The sequence below is a fragment of the Eutrigla gurnardus genome (genome assembly GCF_963514095.1).
Source record: "Eutrigla gurnardus genome assembly, chromosome: 7".
NCBI lineage: Eukaryota > Metazoa > Chordata > Actinopteri > Perciformes > Triglidae > Eutrigla > Eutrigla gurnardus.
The window spans coordinates 27,431-40,298 of record NC_139921.1 but is presented as its reverse complement, the minus strand read 5'-3'; the positions used below and the strand labels follow the sequence as shown (position 1 = coordinate 40,298).

Sequence of the window (12,868 nt, the reverse complement as noted above, 5' to 3'; positions counted from 1 at the left end):
AATAGTGATAATAAATGTGTGGACAGTGATAATAATCGAATGTTTTTTTTTTTTTCATTTATTTCAATCATGTTACAAATGTTTGACAAAAACGAAACTAAAACCACAAATGAAAAGTAAATAAAACAACGGTCAAACAGAAAGGAGGAGCTGCTGGACCTGAAGCCGGTCAGTGAACCAGCTGTTGATAAAACCAACATGGGGAGAAGTGGACGATGCGCTTTTTGTAGTCCATTATTGTAGTTTCTCCAGCGCAGACGCACGTCAAACGCCGGTGCCGATCATCAGCTGTCAATCATCAGCGGCCGCATTATAATGACGTAGCTTAGTAAAAGTCCGGTCGGATTCTCTGAGCACCGCGGTCGACTTTTCCTAAGTCCTTTTGAGTTCTCCTATCGCCTTTCTTTAACCCCGTGACCTTTTCCCCAGAGGTCAAGGAATAGGAGTTAGGAATAGGAGTTAGGACCTTATTTTTTGACTATTCGACTGCACCCATGGACTCTGCGTAGAAGAATCCAGATCGGTTTTGAGGCCAAATTGGGTTCATATTAGCCACTTACCCAACCCAAGCTAACTAATGAATGTAAGTATGGGAAAGGTGCATACTTCATGTAGTGGAAAATCGAATTTCTTCAAAAGAAAGACCCATTTTCACACTGACATGGATTCTCTCAGACTGAAGTTCTCTGGTATTACTAATAAAGGGCCGTGTATTCCTATGTGCTGTCCACACGTACTAAAACGAACTTTTTTTCTCCGTTTTGCCTTGGCGTCGTTTCAATAAAATCTGCATCCAGACGAATCCACTGAAAACGACTCAGCGCGCTGTAGTACATATTCCAGGCCTATATGTGGCGCTGTTTCTTTGTGGCTCCTCCTCTAAATGAAGCAAGCCTCGATACGCGCTTCGCGGAAACGCCCCCTTCATTACTCGACACACGCTTTGAAGCCTCGGCACATCTCGTAACAACACTAGTCTTCGCCGTCTACACGAACACGAAGCGGAGGGCTGCCGTTTTTTCTTTTCCACACTGAGAGCTGGTTTAAAAACGCCGGACCGTGTGGACGGCAGGCCGGAACGCACAGGACTTCTGCGTGTACGCACTAAAACGTTTCGTGTGGACAGGGCCCTAGTGATTGGTCAGAAAGGACGTTTCTAGGAAGGGTAAGGGAATTCCACACTGCAATGCTAATGAGGTTGGGCTTAGGGAGCCATGAATGTATATACCGGTATGAAACATGAATACCGGTAGGTATAATATCACCATCTGCTGGTAGACTTAATTTACTACACTTGTCGCTCAGTTATGACGTAGCTCACGTGTGTTTTCCCAGCATGGTGACCTCCTGCTTATAATTACGTTGAGTTGGTCATTTCCCAGGCGTTCATATTATATTTAACTAGTACAGGTGACGTTTAATTCACTGGATGGGGTCTCAGGATGGACGTAGTTCTTGCTTTTAGCGCATATATTAAGTTATGATCTGAAGTAATGGCTGTGCCCTTTGTTGGACTCCTGGTTATGCACAGACTGGTGAGACTGAGCACTTCCAGTCGAAGACATCTCAGTAGCGGGGACGTGCTCCATAAATGTAGGAGTGAGACAAGACATTTCTCCACAGCTTCTATGAAATGTAACGAGAATAATAAGTGGGACAAATCAGACTCCAGGCAAGCACTGCTGCCCAGAAGGAGGCGGGCCCTGTCCCCCCTGGAGAGGCTCAGCAGCCTGCTGCCCCAGGATGCCCTGAGCCCCGAGGTGATGCAGCTGAGGGAGCAGAACCTGCAAGACCCAAACATCCAGGTACCGGGCACACAGGACGAATATGGGGCGACACGTGAAGAGGACGATACCCATCATGCATCAGATGCAGCTGTGGATACGAGCACTTCAGACACTCAGCTGGACGGAGCCATAGGCGAGAAAATGAGTTTGATGGCGCCCACTCTCCCCGGGGACAGGGTGCTGGCGTTCGGGGAGCTGCTCGTTGCCGAGTATCGCAAGAAGGGGCGGGTGGAGTTCAGGAAGATGTTCGAGCTTCAGACGGGGACGCGACTGATGAGCAGCTGGGGGGTCATCCTGCACGACGACATAGCGGGGCAGCCTGCGGGTCGCTTCATGAAGACGAGCAGGGGGGTTCTGATCCTGGTGCGTCGGGCCAGTCTGCAGGATTATGTCCTGTATATGAAGAGAGGGCCAGCCATCGCCTACCCCAAGGTTCAGTATTTGTTCATGGTCCCACATGCTTTCCTGTTGTGCCCTGCTTACAGATGTTGTTTTTGTGTCTCTCTCTCTTTTCCCAGGATGCAGCAACTATGCTAATGATGATGGACGTCACAGAGGGAGACTGCGTGTTGGAGTCGGGATCTGGATCAGGGGCCATGTCTCTGATCCTGTCAAGAGCAGGTCTGCAGCCATCACACTGTCTTCCATTACGATTGGCATGGGACCGTAATGTTATTCCACGCTTATTCAGTAACAGCGATTCACAAATTATCCAGACAATCATCAAAGTTGGCTTGAAACCCTTAAAATTGCACTTAAACATACTGGAACCATTTTAAATTTGGTTCAGAAACAAATATTTGTATTTTCACAGATAAGACACACATCTGTTTTTAGTGAACATGCTTTTAAGTGGAAAAATAATCAAATATTCTTCAATAACATCATAAATCATAAGGTCTCCTGCATAAATAAAAGATCAAATATCCTCCATGTTTAGTTTTTATTGTTCGTGTCTCTACCAGAATAGTGAACTAGACCGTTTAAGTCACTCCTTATGACATTTACGATTATCCTGATTATGGAAATTCACCGCGATCAATTCAAGTTGTTTTTTTTATCCCAATCTGCGATAAAGTGTCCTGACCCTAGTTTGCATCCACTACATAGCAATGTATGGATGCTTACATACATAAATACATAGTTGCAGTTACTGATGAGATGAAGGGAAGTGGCTGAGGTGACGAAAAATGTCACAAAAGTGATCTAGAAAAGGTGAACTTATTTTTTTGCCAATGAATGTAATACTGTGTGTAGTGTATTCCTGTATGCTACGAGGAACTCTCTGTCTGAAGGTAACAGAAGTTGACGCTCCAGTGTACGTTTTGCCCAGTTGGCTGTAGAGGCAGCGTGCTGAGTGTGGAGGTCAGGGAGGACCACCACAGGAGAGCGGTGCTGAACTACAAGCGCTGGAGGACATCGTGGCGTCTGCGACGGGGGGAGGAGTGGCCCGACAATGTCCAGTTTCACAACGCTAACCTCGGCAAGGCCTCCTCGCTCCTCGCTGCTCAGGGATTCCATGCGGTCAGTTGTCTGGTGTAAAGAAGTTTGAGCCTGAAACGAAACCAACACCTGATATTATGTATAAAGACTTTTGCCTGTTGTAGGTGGCTCTGGACCTGATCAACCCTCACCTGGTTTTACCCACTGTGACCCCACATCTGCACCCTGGAGCCGTATGTGCCGTCTACCTGGCCAAGTGTGTATCTCCACTGTCACTTTTTAAACCACACCTAAGACCAGGGGCTGATGTTCAATGTATGCAGGTTGCATACACTGAACTCTGACTGTCCCTCTGTGTGACACAGTATAACGCAGGTCATTGACCTGCTGGAAGGGCTGCGATGTTTGCCGCTGCCTTTGCTGTGCGAAGGCATCATCGAGGTTCCGGTCCGAGAATGGGCAGTGGCTCCAGCCCTCCAGAAAGACGGGAGGTTCTGCATCAGGAAAGCTCCGATCCTGGAGGAAGACCAGAGGGAGGCAGGTGACACGTCAGGTGAGGCTGACTTAAAGTGACATGACACATCAAAGCGACTGTATGTATGTATGGGTCATACATGATGCTTTTTTTCCCTTCATTTTACTGTTGCATTCCAGAAGAGAAGTCCACGGAGGAACAGCCAGCCTTCGGGAGTATTCCCTACATTGCCAGACCTCATCCTGAACAAATGAGCCACACAGGTCAGATACCAGTTCAGCAGCAGTGTTTCTGTGGATGCTGCGATGAATGCTCATTGTATTCCTTACATTTCAGCATTCCTGGTGAAACTGAGGAAGTGTGTGCGGTAGCTCTTCTGCCTGTAAAGAACCTCGGACAACAAGGATTATCAACCTAATTTTTACTGTAAATCATCACTGTAGTCTATTTTGATATTCATTTCAATGAGTTCTTTCTTTAAAAAGTAAAAAAAATCCTGGGTAATAAATGATTTGTGAACTGAGTGAAAAGGCTCTGTAAATGGGGGGCGGTATGTTGCCACTGGACACAACATATATATGTAATTGCATAGTGCATGAAAGAAGTTTGTCATAGACACATTTAAGTTCAAGTCTTTATTCAAAACTCAAAAGGCAGTGTTGTATCACAAAACATGCTTATTGGCAACAATACTAAAAACACACTGTTAAATCCTATGTGACAAATGACATGCATCAATTGTTATATTTTGATTCAGCCAAAACTGTTGAACCCTTTGACAGTCATGTAACAGCTGTGTATAAATAAGAGGAGCAGAAAATCCCAGAAGTGCTTCAGTACATAAATAAATAGATAAATAAATAGGAAGTAAACATCTTTAAAAGACTCTTTGGTATCATCCTGCATGTTTCCATCAGCTGATTAAATTAGTCAGAACAAAGTTATGTAACGGAGGTAAACAAACCAGTGAGTTTCTGACCTTTACTTCAGAGTAAAAGGGGCATGAAAGAGGAGCGACAGAGCAGCTGAGGTGGTGATACTCTACTCCTTACTGATCCAGTCCATGGAGGGGTCATGAAGGGTGGACCCACAGGAAGACTCATCCCCTAACAAAGGAGGAGGACAGACAAGTAGTTTAGAGCAACTGGAAACATGAAATGGCTTCTGAGAATATATAATTAGGCATCATCATTGTGCTAGAATTAATCCTATTCCCAGGGCTCGACAATAAGGACTGCCCGCTTGCCCGGGGACGGTGAAATGCCCAGACATTGTGTTTGAGCTGATGATGGAAACAGCTAAAGAGTGAGCCATCTCGCTTCATTCTCATCGGTTGAGTTTCATGTGCACTGCTCACGCCTGAGAAAATGGCTGCAGCTAAATACATAGTTTGGGCTGAAGTGCTAGTGGGAATTTTCATTATCCTGGGAAGAGGAGTTTAGATTGGTGGCGTACTTAAGATCATCCATCCATCCATCCATCCATTGTCTACCGCTTATCCTGTATTCAGGGTCGTGGGGGGGCTGGAGCCGATCCCAGCTGTCATTGGGTGAAGGCAGGGTTCACCTGGACAGGTAACCAGTCTATCACAGGGCCGACATGTAGAGACAGACAGGCAACCAGTCTATCACAGGGAGACATGTAGAGACAGACAGGTAACCAGTCTATCACAGGGAGACATGTAGAGACAGACAGGCAACCAGTCTATCACAGGGAGACATGTAGAGACAGACAGGCAACCAGTCTATCACAGGGAGACATGTAGAGACAGACAGGTAACCAGTCTATCACAGGGAGACATGTAGAGACAGACAGGTAACCAGTCTATCACAGGGAGACATGTACAGACAGACAGGTAACCAGTCCATCACAGGGCTGACATGTAGAGACAGACAGGTAACCAGTCTATCACAGGGAGACATGTAGAGACAGACAGGTAACCAGTCTATCACAGGGCCGACATGTAGAGACAGACAGGTAACCAGTCTATCACAGGGAGACATGTAGAGACAGACAGGCAACCAGTCTATCACAGGGAGACATGTAGAGACAGACAGGTAACCAGTCTATCACAGGGAGACATGTAGAGACAGACAGGTAACCAGTCTATCACAGGGCTGACATGTAGAGACAGACAGGTAACCAGTCTATCACAGGGAGACATGTAGAGACAGACAGGTAACCAGTCTATCACAGGGAGACATGTAGAGACAGACAGGTAACCAGTCTATCACAGGGAGACATGTAGAGACAGACAGGTAACCAGTCTATCACAGGGCTGACATGTAGAGACAGACAGGTAACCAGTCTATCACAGGGAGACATGTAGAGACAGACAGGTAACCAGTCTATCACAGGGAGACATGTAGAGACAGACAGGTAACCAGTCTATCACAGGGAGACATGTAGAGACAGACAACCATTCACGCTCACATTCACACCTACGGGACATTTAGAGTCACAAATTAACTTATAACCTATATTAACCATAATTAACCTTTGTGGGAGGAAGCCGGAGAACCCGGAGAACCCACGCTTACACGGGGAGAACATGCAAACTCCACACAGAAGGAACCCGAACCGGGAATCGAACCCGGGAGTGCTACCCACTACACCACCGTGCAGCCCCTACTTCAGATCAATTTACTTAAATAGAAATAGATTAAACATGACAATTAAGTTTGGTCTTTGTTATGTGCAACAACATAACAGTTGGTGTGGGGTTTAGTCCTCGGCCCCCTGCTCTTCATCTGCTACCTCTTCCACCTTGGTCTATATAAATGAGGTCATTTACAATAAAATCATGGCCGACTCACAACCTTCTCCAACTCGACAGCGACAAAACAGAACTCCTCCTCATAGGCACCAAATCCACCCTCAATAAAACCGGGGCTATCTCACTCACCATCGGCACTTCGACCATCACCCCCTCCCCCTGACACGCAACCGTGGCATCATCCTGGACCCCACCCTCTCCTTTGATCCCCACATCAGCTCCATCATCAAGACCTCATACTTCCACCTCCGCCACATCGCCAAAATCAGACACTGCCTCTCCCCCTCTGCTGCAGAATCCCTCATCCATGCCTTCATCTCCTCACATGTGGACTATTGCAACTCCTCCTCACTGGCATCACTTCTCACTCCGTCCATAGACTCCAAATGGTCCAAAACTCTGCTGCTCGCCTCCTCACCCACACCCGGTCCCGTGAACACATCACTCCTGTTCTCTGCACTGGCTCCCCATCAAACAACGCATCACCTTCAAAATACTCCTCCTGACTTTTAAAGCTCTCCATCACCTGCCCCCCCCCTACCTGTCCGATCTCCTTACCCCCAATCGACCCTCCCGAGCCCCCCGATACTCCTCCACTCTCACTCTGATCACCAAACGATCCCCACTAAAAGCTTTCGGCAACAAAGCCTTCTCCTCAGCAGCACCCCGACTCTGGAAAACCTAACCCTTCTCACAAGCATACAACCTCCCCTATCCATAACCATCGCCTCCTGGCTCTCCTCCCTCCTCACGCCCCTCCATCCCCACCCCGCCACTCTCCACTGCATCTCTGCCACCATTGGACTGCTACTGCTCCCGTCTTGTCTTTTATGTCTTGTCCTGGTTGTCTTTATTATTATTATTTATTCCTCATTGCACCATTTCTCCTGTCCTTGTTGTTGGTACCATTATTATTTAGTAGTTATTCCCCACTCCACTACTGCTCGTGTCTTGTATGTATGTGGGTTTGTCCGTGGTACTTTCTTTGTTTTGTAAGCGACGCTGGGTTCTTGAAAAGTGCTATATAAAATAAATGAATTATTATTATTATTATTATTTAGGTAAAGATTAACTTCAGTCAGAGAGATTTATGATGAATGGGCAAGTGAAAATAAAATGTATGTTCAAACCCGATTACTCAACCTAATCAAGCTTTTCAAGTCTGTATCAAAGGTTATATATATATATATATATATATGTATCGTACCATGTTTCCCAGTTTTCCCTCTAATCCTTCTTTGTGAAATACCTTTCAGGTGTAATCCAGATACATCACATCCACACAAAACCCAGGCAAGCACAACAAAGGGAGCTTTGATTAATAACGCTGTTGCTTGAGGCAGACCCCAAATAAACCTTAAACGCAGCAGACAAATGAATGAATACGGTATGCACAATGCATCAATTGTGGGTGTCTTTCAGTCATCTTTTCAGTTGGATATCAGACTTACTGTATACAGGTGTGTGGCAAACGGCATATACGCTCTAAATAATATCAGAAATGGTAGTAATATATAGTAATAAATAGTAAATGCTAGTAGTTGTCTGAAGACAGCCCAAAGGGTTTTGGGGTGGATTTAAGATCTAGCCTTATGTAGAAACATGACACCTACTTGGAACCTCCTCAGCCCAGTAGCAGAAGGAATGTTGTGTCTGGATTTTAGTCTCCACCAGCTTCCTGCGAGAGGATGCAACCCTGGGAGGGGTGAACTCCAAACTCAGTGCGGAGGTGAGTGGGCGTGAAAAGGTGGGGTTTGCGATCTGGGTAGAAGAGCCTCTGGAGGTAGAAAAGGAGCCAGGGCCCTGATCCAACCTGCTGCCATGGTTACAGACGGCACATGAGACCGGGGAGGAAAGGGGCCCGCGGGGAAAACGAGTATGGTCTTGGTCCCCATACTGCCGGTGGGCGCCACTGTGGTGCTCTGACCGCTCTCGCTGCCACACAAAGTGAGAGGACACGATGGCCATCACCTTGACGACAAAGACAGGGAGACACAGACCAAGAAATGCATAATACAACTTCATCAGAAAAAAAGCACTGCAAAAAACAACAGTGATGTTGGCAATAATCAAAAACCATGAAAATTGCACTGTGCAGCAAAAACTATCTATCTATCTATCTATCTATCTATCTATCTATCTATCTATCTATCTATCTATCTATCTATCTATCTATTATCTATCTATCTATCTATCTATCTATTATCTATCTATCTATTATCTATCTATTATCTATCTATCTATCTATTATCTATCTATCTATCTATCTATCTATCTATCTATCTATCTATCTATCTATTATCTATCTATTATCTATCTATCTATCTATTATCTATCTATTATCTATCTATCTATCTATCTATCTATTATCTATCTATTATCTATCTATCTATCTATTATCTATCTATCTATCTATCTATCTATTATCTATCTATCTATCTATTATCTATCTATCTATCTATCTATCTATTATCTATCTATTATCTATCTATCTATCTATCTATCTATCTATTATCTATCTATCTATTATCTATCTATTATCTATCTATCTATCTATCTATTATCTATCTATCTATTATCTATCTATCTATCTATTATCTATCTATTATCTATCTATCTATCTATCTATTATCTATCTATTATCTATCTATCTATCTATTATCTATCTATCTATCTATCTATCTATTATCTATCTATCTATCTATTATCTATCTATCTATCTATCTATCTATCTATCTATCTATTATCTATCTATTATCTATCTATCTATCTATCTATCTATTATCTATCTATCTATTATCTATCTATTATCTATCTATCTATCTATCTATTATCTATCTATCTATTATCTATCTATCTATCTATTATCTATCTATTATCTATCTATCTATCTATCTATTATCTATCTATTATCTATCTATCTATCTATCTATCTATCTATCTATAACGAGAGACAGAGAGAGAGATGCCATCCCACTGGTGTGTACCTCTTCACAACAGCGCCTGCTGACAGCAGCTCTGTACTCGACGCGAGCCCAAAACTGGTCTCGCTGCTTGAGGAAACGGGGAAACAGGTTCATCCAATTCTTGCCCAGCGCCCACGGGAAAATCTCATACTTACTCTCCTCCTCATCCTCCTCCATATTGTTGGCAAGATACCTAGAGATGGAGCACATGAACCAGATGTAGGGTAACAGTCGTACACAGGGCTAACTTTTTGAGCAGAATAACAACACACAAAAGATACAGGATAGCAAATTGTTTTTCTTCCTTTGAAACTTACAGTGCAATGAAAAAATTCTTCCTGGTGTATTCAGCAATAGTGAAGCGGGCCCTTTTGAAATACACAAAGGTCATGGCCAGAAGGTACTGGTGAATAAGGAATAAAAGTTGGAGCCGGTTGATTGCAGGGATCTTAAAGCTTCAGAGAGATTCGGTCACTTTCACCAAAATATTTACCTTGTCGGACATTTTACAGCAACAGTCCATCCACAGAAAATCATGGATCACATCATCATCTGTACCCAAACAGAACCAAGTAATGTCAGTTTCAAGTTTAAATGTAAGAGTGATGCCATTGAAGCAGGCTTTTGGGGGGTATATATACCGAAAAGTTTGAAGAACGATGCCATCTCCTGCCGCTGGATGGCAATAGTCGGGACCAGGGCCCTTTTGGCATAATCCATCTTCTCCCGACGCTGGCTCGGCTGACTCTTCCCTGGTTGGCCCTGGGCGACGGGGTCGTTGGCTCTTTTGAGCCGGAGACTTCTTCTGGTTTGGTGTGAGCTGCTGGGCTTGATTGGGGGAGCAGCCTGGCAACCATTGTGTGTGTTCTTCATCATGCCTCAGTTTAATCTGACTTGTTTGTTCTGGGAGCAGATAGAGAAGAGGTTTGAGGTAGAAAAACATTACACGTGGTCTTCCTACTGCTTGTTCAACACACACAAAACGTAATTAAAATAAAAAGTTTAACCCAGCACCTGCTTTTCACCCAATAACGTCACATCACGATGACGGGCAGAATTAAGCTAAGCTAGCTGTCACATCCAGCTAGCAAAATAACGCTAGCTGATAGCTTCCGGTTTCCACGATATTTCCGAACTAGCTCTGGCTCAGTGAACTTGGGAAACCGGTCTTAAAGTTAAGTTAAAGTTAGCAGTAACAACCAAGTCCTCACCTCTATGTCCTTTTCACTTCAGTGAGTGGAGCACCGTTGAGTAGAAAGCCTTGAAAATCGATGAAACGTCAACGATTTCAGTATTAAAACCCGCATCAGTAACACAACGGGACAGAATACTCAGCAGCGTTAAGAGCTGGAGGAGATAATACCCCTGAGAACGGGAAGGAACGCTAATAATTAACACATTTACACCCCTAACCTGAGGATAAAGCCGCCATTAGTTGGGACAAAACACGGACGGAGGAGAGAGTCGTCGGAACGCGCTTCAGATGACCGCGCGCCAGTTACTCATCAGTACACGTGCACGTGGGGACGGGACGACCAACCGCAGCGCTCCTCCCCCTCATCCTCATCCTCATCTTCATCTTCTTCTTCTTCTTCTTCTTCTTCTTCTTCTTCTTTCTCTAATATAATAGGGTAATATATACCCAAAATCAACTGTATTTGACTTAAACTTCTCTTTATTGATCCCTTTGGGATGACTCCCTCACGGAAATAAATAATAATAATAATAATAATAATACATTTATTTTATATGGCGCCTTTCAGGGCACTCAAGGTCGCCTAACAATCAGAAAACAATGCAAAAACACAATTAAAAACAAGTTTAAAAAGCACAGAGCTTGCAGCAGATTTTCAGTCCATTGGTGAGTATGCCTGTCTAAATAAATGAGTTTTAAGGTGGGATTTGAAGGTGAGAAGTGAGTCCATATTTCTGATGTCCGGGGGAAGGCTGTTCCAGAGGCGTGGGGCGGAGCGGCTGAAAGCTCGAGCCCCCATGGTGGACAGACGAGCAGGGGGGACGTGAAGGTTGATGGAGGAGGCGGATCTAAAGGCCCCTACACACCGCCCAGACGTCCAACTGCCTTATCCGACCACTCTCCGCCCACTCTGTTGCCTCTCGTCTGACCCGTTCGGCAGAAAAGTTGCGTTGTACACACCGCTTCGACGTGCTTCCGACACCACAGCAGCGTGTACGTTCTGCGCTTGCGCGAGATGCAATAAGCCTCCTTAAACAGCGGGTGGCGCTAGTCTCGTGCCAGTACTCCAAAACAGGAAAACAGGAAATGACGGAACGGAGTGCAGATAAAAACAATGCACACACAGTCTTGGTTCAGTATTCGTTCGACTCGAGAAGACCTTTGTGGACTAAATACTTGGCATTTCTGGAAAGATGGCTCTGGCTAGTGTGACACTCGCGTTGTGTGCTCTCGGGCTCATTATTTTACGAAGACGTCGTCTCAATAGGGAACGAGTAATACGGAGAAACCATCGTCACTTCCGCCCCGCCCACACACCGCCATTGGATACTCTGATTCGCTAGCACACCGCCAATCAGAGTATCCAATGGCTCAGACGTCCAACAGCCCACCTCCTCAGACTTCGCATGCTCAGTCTGATCAGACAACGTCCGCGCGGCTCCGAAAGCTTCCGACGCAGCTGTACACACCAACCATATGTGTTCCCGACCTCGTCCGAGCCTCTCCAAACGCTTCAGACGTCCAACGGTTGGGCCGGTGTGTTCCTGCCTTAAGTGACCGGGTGGGAGTGTTGATTTGGATGAGGTCAGACAGATATGGGGGGGCGAGGTTGTGTATGGCATTGAATGTATTGAGGAGGATCTTGTATTCAATACGGTGTTTGATAGGGAGCCAAAGAAGTTGGTGCAGGATGGGGGTGATGTGACAGATGGCAGGGGTTTTGGTGATGATACGTGCAGCAGCGTTTTGGACCAGCTGGAGTTTATGGAGGAGTTTGTGGGGGAGACCAAACAGAAGGGAGTTGCAATAATCCAGGCGTGAGGTGACCAGAGAGTGGACCAGGATAGCGGTGCTGTTGGGAGTGAGTGACGGGCGGAGGCGGTTGATGTTCCGAAGGTGAAAGTAGGCGGACCGGATGGAGTTGTTGGTATGGGTATGGAATGATAGGGTGCTGTCGAGGACGACACCCAGACTCTTGACCTGAGGGGAGGGGGAAACTGAGGAGTTGTCAATGGAGAGGGTGAAACTGGGTTGCTTGGTGAGTGTGGATTTTGAGCCAATGAGGGCTATCTCTGTTTTGTTGCTGTTAAGTTTGAAGAAAACTGAGAAAAACCAGGATTTGATTTCCTGTAGGCAGGCACAGAGGGAGGGGGGTGGGAGGGCGGATGAAGGTTTGGAGGAGACATAGAGCTGGGTGTCGTCCGCGTAGCAGTGAAAATTAATGTT

The 12,868-nt window shown here is 45.4% G+C and overlaps 2 protein-coding genes across 4 annotated transcripts; one reads left to right on the top strand and one right to left on the bottom strand.

The window, feature by feature from the left end:
* Positions 1-1,010: 1,010 nt before the first annotated feature.
* trmt61b (tRNA methyltransferase 61B) lies at positions 1,011-4,219 on the top strand. 2 transcript variants are annotated; one of them, XM_084013909.1, is made up of 7 exons: positions 1,011-2,219; positions 2,306-2,408; positions 3,121-3,311; positions 3,395-3,486; positions 3,596-3,783; positions 3,888-3,968; positions 4,042-4,219. In XM_084013909.1, the coding sequence occupies exons 1-7, from the start codon at positions 1,494-1,496 to the stop codon at positions 4,074-4,076; spliced, it is 1,416 nt and encodes a 471-aa protein (XP_083870035.1). In that variant the 5' UTR covers positions 1,011-1,493; the 3' UTR covers positions 4,077-4,219. The 2 variants fall into 2 exon arrangements, with proteins under 2 accessions (XP_083870035.1, XP_083870034.1); XM_084013908.1 differs by having other exon boundaries at positions 1,019-2,219; positions 3,885-3,968; positions 4,042-4,217.
* A 469-nt stretch (positions 4,220-4,688) lies between these two features.
* spdya (speedy/RINGO cell cycle regulator family member A) lies at positions 4,689-10,854 on the bottom strand. 2 transcript variants are annotated; one of them, XM_084013911.1, is made up of 7 exons: positions 10,648-10,854; positions 10,089-10,340; positions 9,941-9,999; positions 9,765-9,850; positions 9,469-9,640; positions 8,095-8,416; positions 4,689-4,811 (listed from the first exon to the last, which is right to left on the bottom strand). In XM_084013911.1, the coding sequence occupies exons 2-7, from the start codon at positions 10,321-10,323 to the stop codon at positions 4,747-4,749; spliced, it is 939 nt and encodes a 312-aa protein (XP_083870037.1). In that variant the 5' UTR covers positions 10,324-10,340; positions 10,648-10,854; the 3' UTR covers positions 4,689-4,746. The 2 variants fall into 2 exon arrangements, with proteins under 2 accessions (XP_083870037.1, XP_083870036.1); XM_084013910.1 differs by having other exon boundaries at positions 8,095-8,452; positions 10,648-10,852.
* Between the last annotated feature and the right edge of the window lie 2,014 nt (positions 10,855-12,868).